General features: G+C 38.0%; 1 protein-coding gene across 2 annotated transcripts in view; it reads left to right on the top strand.

Annotated features, from left to right (window-relative positions):
- Nucleotides 1-10,093, top strand: part of LOC110464192 — a 15,544-nt gene extending 5,451 nt beyond the window's left edge. For both annotated transcript variants that reach the window (XM_021519276.1, XM_021519275.1), the window contains exons 4-7: nt 197-458; nt 4,166-4,290; nt 7,557-7,701; nt 8,384-10,093. In XM_021519276.1, the coding sequence (XP_021374951.1) occupies nt 197-458; nt 4,166-4,290; nt 7,557-7,701; nt 8,384-8,540 (689 nt within the window). In that variant the 3' untranslated portion in view covers nt 8,541-10,093. The remainder of the gene's footprint in view (nt 1-196; nt 459-4,165; nt 4,291-7,556; nt 7,702-8,383) is intronic.

Here is a 10,093-nt window from a genome sequence, read left to right as displayed (position 1 = left end):
AGAATGATGGTATGGCACTTTTGGCAGTGTTTATCTAAACTACAAAATTTCAAACACTACTCCTTGATACACATCAGCAGTGTCCTTATAACTTCGTCATAGTAATTGATTCTCATGTCCCTGTGATTGTACATGGGTATCCTCCAGTATACCTACCAAGACTAACGTTGTTCGTTTCTGTTGTGTACATTGCTAGCTACTACAATTCGAGACTACACCGGAGGAAATAGCGTTGAGGACATGCTTGAACACCAGGACAGCTTAGATGACGGAAGTAACGAAATCCCTTCATTGCCAGTAGACAACATTGACGTCGAGATGATGAACGCAACTGGTATCCCCAACATGCAATGTTTTGAGTATTACTCGTGTATATCGAATGTAGAGGAGAATGTCCCGCCAGGATCCCTAAAGAAAGGCTTCTACATAACCCCAGCGTTCATGAAGAAACAATGCAGGTTAAGTGAATATTCAAATGTTCACTTCTGTTCTCTTCCTTGAATTCCTCCGTTATTAGGAGAACCAGCGTGATTGAATACGTAGCTGTTGTTGTGTAGCGTTTGGATACATAGCTGTGGTTGTGTAGCGCGCTAGAATACGTAGTTGTGGTTGTGTATCGGGCTTGAATACGTAGCTGTTGTTGTGTATCGTGCTTGAATACGTAGTAGTGGTTGTGTAGCGCGCTAGGATACGTAGCTGTCCTGGTTTTGTGGCGTGCTTGGATATGTAGTTGTGGTTGTGTAGCGCGCTAGAATACGTAGTTGTGGTTGTGTAGCGCGCTAGGGTACGTAGCTGTTGTTGTGTAGCGTTTGGATACATAGCTGTAGTTGTGTAGCGTTTGGATACGTAGCTGTGGTTGTGTAGCGCGCTAGGATACGTAGCTGTGGTTGTGTAGCGTTTGGATACATAGCTGTGGTTGTGTAGCGTTTTGATACGTAGCTGTGGTTGCGTAGCGTGCTTGAATACGCAGCTGTAGTTGCGAAGCGTTCTTGAATACATAGTTGTGGTTGTGCAGCGCGCTAGGATACGTAGCTGTACTGGTTGTGTGGCGTGCTTGGGTACGTAGCTGTGGTTGTGTAGCGCGCTAGAATACGTAGTTGTGGTTGCGTAGCACGCTAGAATACGTATCTGTGGTTGTGTATAGTGCTTGGATACGTAGCTGTGGTTTTTTAGCGCGCTAGAATACGTAGTTTTGGTTGTGTAGCGCGCTAGGATACGTAGCTGTGGTTGTGTATCGTGCCTGAATACGAAGCTGTTGTTGTGTAGCGTTTGGATACATAGCTGTAGTTGTGTAGCGCGCTAGAATACGTAGTTGTGGTTGTGTATCTCGCTAGGATACGTAGCTGTGGTTGTGTATCGTGCTTGAATATGTAGCTGTTGTTGTGTAGCGTTTGGATACATAGCTGTAGTTGTGTAGCGGGCTAGAATACGTAGTTGTGGTTGTGTAGCCCGCTAGGATACGTAGTTGTGGTTGTGTATCGTGCCTGAATACGAAGCTGTTGTTGTGTAGCGTTTGGATACATAGCTGTAGTTGTGTAGCGCGCTAGGATACGTAGCTGTGGTTGTGTATCGTGCTTGAATACGTAGCTGTTGTTGTGTAGCGTTTGGATACATAGCTGTGGTTGTGTAGCGCGCTAGAATACATAGCTGTGGTTGTGTAGCGCGCTAGGATACGTAGTTGTGGTTGTGTATCGTGCTTGAATACGTAGCTGTTGTTGTGTAGCGTTTGGATACATATCTGTGGTTGTGTAGCGCGCTAGAATACGTAGTTGTGGTTGTGTAGCGCGCTAGGATACGTAGTTGTGGTTGTGTATCGTGCTTTAATACGTAGCTGTTGTTGTGTAGCGTTTGGATATATAGCTGTAGTTGTGTAGCGCGCTAGGATACGTAGCTGTCCTGGTTGTGTGGCGTGCTTGGAAACGTAGCTGTGTTTGTGTAGCGCGCTAGAATACGTAGTTTTGGTTGTGTAGCGCGCTATGATACGTAGCTGTTGTTGTGTAGCGTTTGGATACATAGCTGTAGTTGTATAGCGTTTGGATACATAGCTGTGGTTGTGTAGCGCGCTAGGATACGTAGCTGTGGTTGTGTAGCGTTTGGATACATAGCTGTGGTTGTGTAGCGTTTGGATACATAGCTGTTGTTGTGTAGCGCGCTAGGATACGTAGCTGTAGTTGTGTAGCGTGCTTGGCGGTGGTCTGCTTGTTATGGGTCTGTGTTTCCATTTATAATGCCATTCCACCCGAACACTACAGCACTGAAACACCCAAACCATATCATACCCTACACTAGACTTTTTACTGAGCAATACATGTCTTGTTCAAAGACACAATCAAATCCCACGGCCTCCGGGTATCGAGCCTATAACTATGTGGACAAAAGACTAACGCACTACCAACTGTGGTGTCGATTTTTTTTTTATTTATTTTTTTATTTTGCAAATAGTGGTGCTAGTGGTGTCAGTAAACAATAAAAATATGCGTTTTAATCAGATTGTTTTGAAACGTTTTTGAAAATACAGACGGACTGTAGATATGGACAACTAAGGATTGAATATTTCTTTGGCCGATTTTAATGGGTGATGAATTGAGTTGGTCTTGAGTAAAAAAAATAATGAACAGCGAAAGCAAGATTCATTTCATATATTTTAAAAAACTCATGCTTTTTTGATAATTGAAATTCCACATACCTGTAGTTTGATCCTGCTTCTGGAGCTTGGACAAGTCTACGTATTGACACAGTGTGAAACATATAGTCCATTATTGGAGGACTGTCATACAGTGATGTAGTGTAAGCGCATATACAATACAGAAAAGTTACCACATAATAGAACACAAAAACAGATTCTAAATGTCATAACTTTATTTGATTAAAACGTCAGTTTTAATAACATAATTTTACCGCGTCATCGCGGAAGGATAGCGTCTAGACGCGTTAAGTGGGATATGCATTCATACGCAGAGGGAAGTTAATTTTGCAAAGGAACGTCAACACATGTGTATGTTAAATACCAACACATTCCGCTCTATATGCTTTACCATTGAAATATGAAGGTTTATTGTTAAAACACATTTTACATTTTTTTTTGTCCAATTTCGGCTGTAGGGGTGAAACAGTCAAAACTGTTTTCCCGGTCAGAGCGAACTGTTACCCGGCGCGAATTCGATGCGCAGAAATCCCCCCTCGAGAGCCCCGTTCAAGCGTTTCGGTGACCGCGACTCAGTGTTGAAGCAATGGCAACATTGCATGCAGCATTGATACTAATATTTATTTGGTAATAAAACAATTGTTTCATGGTTATTTTGGGAACAGTCAAAACTATCATCCCTCGGTAGGGGGAATCCCTGTGGAACTGTTTGCCCTTGGCCTAGCGGCCTCGGGCAAACAGTTCCCCAGCAGGGCTTCCCCCTACCTCGGGATGATAGTTTTGACTGTTCCCCAAATAGCCATGAAACAATTGTATACTATTTTATTTATTTATTTCCATATCTAACTGAACAATCACAGAACAGTTTTGACTGTCAAATTAACCTCAGCGATCTCGGTGCCAATCCAACAATTTAACGTTTCTGGTAGACTGGATAACCCGCTCTTAGATACTTTTACATTATGTGATACTCATGATGAGTTTCACTTCATCCTGAAGTGTCCTATTTATGCAGATTTACGGGTGAGATACCCGAAGCCATATTATTTTAGTCGTCCCAGTGTATTTAAACTTGTTCAATCGCTCAGTGGTAATAATGTAAAAGATTTGTGTAATCTTGCTAAATATATAAGATTTGCTTTTAAAAGAAGCGCTCTCAGTCATTATAGTATTACCACATTCTTGTGTGTGTGTGTATGTGATACGATTACATACAATTATCATTCTCCTGTACATCATTACTCTGCTTAACCTCTTAATATGTATTAATATTGTGTGTTGTATCTTAAAAGTCGTAAGGCTTACAGAATAAACTAATTGAATTGAATTAATACTACGGCTGCCAACCCAGTCTACGTTTTCAGACGCACAGCCGTAATTGTGTTGTATGTAAAATGAGTACATATACAAATTGTAACATGTGAAGCTATCAAAACAATTGTGATGTTAATTTCTGCTTGATTTTTTAACTCGTTAATTATTTTTTTAATTAAAATTCCATGTTGCTATTGAATTTGACAGGAATACGAAGCGGATTTTAAACTGTTTCCTTGCTGGGGATTACTCGGATTGTCCCGTTGCGGTGGCGAGTTTCCCTACGCTCCTACGGCTGTACAATTACATGTGTGTAGAGCCAGGCAGAACAGGTATTGTTATAACACTACATCATTGGCTATATTAATGGGGTAATGTTGTAATAATAAGGTACCGATGTTATGAGAATGGTTTAATAATAAGGTAGCGAGGTTATATTAATGGTGTAATGATAAGGTAGCGTGGTTATATTAATGGTGTAATGATAAGGTAAGGAGGTTATATTAATGGTGTCATGATAAGGTAGCGAGGGTATATTTATGGTGTAATGATAATGTAGCGAGGTTATATTAATGGTGTAATGATAAGGTAGCGTGGTTATATTAATGGTGTAATGATAAGGTAAGGAGGTTATATTAATGGTGTCATGATAAGGTAGCGAGGTTATATTTATGGTGTAATGATAATGTAGCGAGGTTATATTAATGATGTAATGATAAGGTAGCGTGGTTATATTAATGGTGTAATGATAATGTAGCGAGGTTATATTAATGGTATTATGATACGGTAGCGAGGTTATTTTAATGGTGTCATGATAAGGTAGCGAGGTTATATTTATGGTGTAATGATAATGTAGCGAGGTTATATTAATGGTGTAATGATAAGGTAGCTAGGTTATATTAATGGTGTAATGATAAGGTAGCGAGCTTATATTAATGGTGTAATGATAAGGTAGCGAGCTTATATTAATGGTGTAATGATAAGGTAGCGAGGTTATATTAATGGTGTCATGATAAGGTAGCGTGGTTATATTAATGGTATAATGATAAGGTAGCGGGGTTATATTAATGGTGTCATGATAAGGTAGCGAGGTTATATTAATGATGTAATGATAAGGTAGCGAGATTATATTAATGGTGTCATGATATGGTAGCGAGGTTATATTAATGATATAATGATAAGGTAGCGGGGTTATATTAATGGAGTCATGATAAGGTAGCGTGGATATATTAATGGTGTCATGATATGGTAGCGAGGTTATATTTATGGTGTCATGATAATGTAGCGAGGTTATATTAATGATATAATGATAAGGTAGCGGGGTTATATTAATGGAGTCATGATAAGGTAGCGAGGTTATATTTATGGTGTCATGATAAGGTAGTGAGGTTATATTTAAGGTGTAATGATAATGCAGCGAGGTTATGTTAATGGTATTAATGGTCCTACAATACCGTAAACCAGAGTAATAATTGAACTGTGAAGTTATAAAATAAATTTATGAATAAACATATGCTTTTCAGATATCCCACTCCGAAAAGACGAAACCAGTATTTTCCTTTAATCTCGTGCGTTCGAGTTATCACCCCAAAGGAACACAACTTAGATAAAACAAGGACCGCTAATGTCGGCCTTTAATTCTCGTCCTTTTTCGAGTAGCAGTATCATATCTTTTCGCCCGAAAGGCGAGATTTCAAAAATCTAAATATTGGTTTATTCATGTTATTCTTTTCGGAGCAAATATACAAAACATCAAGAATTAAGATTCACTCAACATAGACTTTATAGACGATTATCGAATCAACGAAATGGCAAAACTAAGCCATCATAATTTAGAATTTTTATATTCACGTGCACGTTTGCTATACAAATCAATCAAATCATTTTCGATGCGAAACCTATCATTCCGTCAAATAAAAAAATAGGACAGCTTTGAATCAAACGCTCAAGTGACTCAGATTGATAAATTGACGATTTACACACAAATATCATAATAAAGGCCTCTTTTAAATTTAATAAAGGTTGTTTTTAATTCTACGGTGGCTGGTTTAGGACACACACATCTTTAGTCACCCCTAGGGAAACCCCAGTGGGGACTATTAATCTTGGTTTCAGTCCCAGATTTTGACCTCTGTTATCTTTGACTGTTTAAAAGTGTCTTGCTTCCGAGTATGAATCAGGCACCTTTGAGGTTCCCGAAGGGGTATACTGTCGTATTATAAATTGCTATTGACTGATTTAGATAGTTTATCTCTGATCAACGACTACCGTTAATATTTGCGTATAGTGCGCAGTTTTTAAGGGGAAAATGAAGTGTCAAGAAAGGGGTGTAAACGATACTCAAGAACAATCCAAAATCCGGCAGTTCTTGGTCGCGATCATTTCTCGTAATTTTTTCGAGGATTTTCGGAAATGTTTTGAAATAAGTTATGCTCGCAGCAATAAAACTGCTAAATTTCGTTGAAAAATCCCTGATTACATTGCCAATTTAACAATTAAGAAAAGCTGCAAGTTTAGGTCATATAATACTATAGAATCGAATAAATAAACTCGAGTAAATTAAGTAGGCTCAACTTTTCAGGACGTTACGTTGTGAATTGATAAATACCACGTATCGGGAAACACAACGAAGAATTGCATCGCATTTATTACTCTGTGGTTAAAATGTCGTTCTTGGGTGGTGAAAACATACTGAACTCTTCAATCTTGGCCGTGGGAATGTGTCAAACCGACATGGGTAAAGTTAGCAAGTTTGTGTAACGCAAGAGTCATGGTCGCGTGACACTATTAACCGTCAGGAATCTACAAGGTGAAATCCATGCGAATTGAACCGATAACGATAAAAGTTTGGGTTTGAAAATTAAATATCAACGGGTTCAAAACAGCCAAATACATTCCGATCTTTTCTTTTCGAAGGAGAATTGCTGAAATCACAATTGTTTGGTGTGCTTCATGTCTCGCGAATTAGGCTGTTGGCGGTCCTCGTCGAAGTGACTGCCTTTAAGAGTACACATTCTGCCGATATCGATGACCGATTCAGTCGGATTTGCAGACGATCAGAAAACTGCTTTTGGAAAAGTGTATTTCATAACAAAAAATAGTAGGAGATTTATCCGTATATAAGATCGAATCTTTTCTGAAACTTATTGTTGTGAAAACAACATCGCTATATATATATTCCAATTACCTGTTTTGCCCATGCCAGGTGACCGTGTCAGCGCGCGTATCTCCCCGTATTCGAGGTGTCGGTCAACGCTAACGTTATATTTGCGACATGCTTTCCTATTAATTCCCTGTGTTGCCATGGTTACCCGAACATCATGTATGTATTTACCCCTGGTAAGTGTTTACCATTTTGATTGACAGGTGGAGATATATCCGTTGGAGCTTGGTCAATGATTTATCGGAAAATGATCGAACAGAATGATGGGGCGACTTTTTTGTCATTCTGACATATTTCTAGTTTTTATTTAAGTCGAGCGCTCGACTTACAATCTCGAGCGCTCGACTTACGATCTAAATTTAAGGAGTATAAGTATAAATCATACATAATGACATGAAATCATGTTGTTTAATACTGGTTTTAATATTATTTTAGAGGTGATGTCAGTTCTTCCCTGTGCAAACATCTATGACGTCCAGAGGTCGTTCTACACGTCATACCTCACGTTTTCATCGGCAGTCAATACCATCATGAACTGGCCGAACGCCAAACCTTCGGACACCAGTCATATGTTTTGCTGGTAGGTACAACCGCTATATAACAGCTTTGTGTTCGGGTCCATCAACAAACTGTTTTTACATGTTAAATGAAGTAATCGAGTACATATGGAAAGGTAAGTGCCGACTGTGTCACTATTAATATCATTTATCATATACAAACACAATAATTAATTATATGGACGCTGATACGTCATAAGTGACCAATTTGTTACAGTAACCCGCATATTTCCTGATTTCTTACATTCGCTCTTAAACGAAAATGTGCGACATGTCACTGTATATGTGTATGCATCTAAAACAAACGAGTTCTACTACTTCCTCTTTCCTGGGGTTATCTCAGAAGGCTTCTGTCCGGATACTTATGAAACTTCACATAAGCATTGGTGTGAAGATGTGCGCAACACGTTTCATTTTCCTTTAGGTTGTCACACATGGTCGCAAGTGCTTCTGGTTGGTCGCATGTAAGAAACTGTACGATTTTTCTCAAATATGATCTCTTTAATGCAACTTCCGTTCAATTATTTAGCGAGATTGATGCCTTAAGTTGGTGTCTTATTTATTGAAATTTAGACATTGTCATGTTTTTCTCAACGTTGGTATAGAGGCATTTTATGGTTGGCTCTGATGAATCATTATCAAATATGGGGCGGTTTCGGGGCTTTACGTAACGGTATCCGGTACAATTGATACATGTTATTTCAGGGCGATGAAGAATTTCAAAGACGAAACAGGTGGTTTTATTGAGACCCACTGTTCCGCCCAGGATCGTGAAATATACGATAGAGTCGTAGACATCTCCGCGGAACCGTTTACAAGACAGTACAACTGTTATCCACAGGGAAACGACGACGGCCACTGAAACATCATAATACAACATCGACGGATTATCCCCCTTTGTTTTATATGGATAATCTCCCTTCGTTGCTGACAATTTTTTTTACCATACATTATAGTTTTTGACTATTTCTGGAGAATATCGTATTTGCGTCCTTCTTAAAATATGCATTATAATTAAAAGTTTTACTTTTAGTTATCTCATCCAAATTAGATATAATAGGCAAGACCATCAAATATTATTCCGAAACTATTGAAAATTACAAAATAATTGTAAGTGTGCCAAAAATCTTGTTAAAAAAACCCCATAAATTATTTTAAAAATTGGAAAACTATGATTTTTCTATTCGTCTTTATAGATAAAAATTCAAAATCAATAAGTATTTGTAAACCCGATTTGTGATCTGTAACACACTATCACAAGTGGAGCTAAACACGAACATACCAAAATGAACATCTTCAACTGGCAAAACGAAAGTCTTCTACTACTATTACGAAGGTAGTGTGTGTTTTTTTTTTGGAAAGATGAATCATTAAAGAACTATAGTAAACCCTGCTTAAAAGGGGTCCTGATTAGACTTGACTTGGTTTTAATATTATTAATTATTATTGATTTGGTAATAATAAATCAGATATGAAGGGATGTGAAATCAAGTGAGAATTTAACAGGTTAGTCATGCTATTATGATCATATACTAGGCTTACCCGGAGACGCATAAAACCTTGAAATATACTTTCAGGCCTGGCTAATAACTGTAATCTGCAATCGGACCACGCATGACGATTTCACTGCATGTTACAGACGTTTGTGAAGGGGCTAGTGGCTTTCGGTCAGTAAATCAAGTCTTGGCCGCAACAAATAATCGGACAAGAGAAAATTTATATTGACATTTTATTAAATCATTTTTCCCGCGCAACACTGCTGATTGGGAGAACCTCCCAGAAGATCTCATCAAAACATCTGACTTCAAAACCTTCAAAACCTATTATCATCAATTTAAGTCCCAAACTTACTCCTCCAACTCTTAAATGATACTCGGAATCTAGGTCTACAGTGAAGTGGTAAGTGATCCGATTGTCGTAATTGTTTTAAGAGTTGTCTCCCTTGCATGTATTTTTTTCTCAACATTTTAGAACAATTTCGAATTAGCTTGAATGCTTTCAGTGTTATATTTTTTACCTTTCAAATATGTCATAGATTAATTGATATTGTCTTAAATTACACTCATAACTACTTGTTACCAGGTTCCATAGCTTGGATGGAATTCGTTTTGAAAGATGTGTTGTGAAGTCATGAAATATTGTGTACATAATATGACTTTATTATATTTTGCTATATCATTCTCACTTTCATGAGTCTGTTTGCTATAATATCTGTGGATTTTCTGTAAGTTTTGATGTTGGTCTATACAGGTCTATTGCCTCTCGATGTTTTGAGAGATACGAAAGTATATTCTTTCTAAGAAATATATTACATAAACCAATGTCTCTTATCAACCTACATTTTATGCACATTTTGATTTTTTTATGATTAAGCATTTGCTGAGGTTTAAAATAAAAAAAACGCATGAACTAAAA

This window comes from Mizuhopecten yessoensis, unplaced genomic scaffold (assembly GCF_002113885.1).
Source record: "Mizuhopecten yessoensis strain PY_sf001 unplaced genomic scaffold, ASM211388v2 scaffold10971, whole genome shotgun sequence".
In the NCBI taxonomy this organism is placed as follows: Eukaryota; Metazoa; Mollusca; class Bivalvia; order Pectinida; family Pectinidae; genus Mizuhopecten; species Mizuhopecten yessoensis.
Note: the sequence above shows the minus strand (reverse complement) of the source record. Positions and strands in the feature narration are given on the sequence as shown.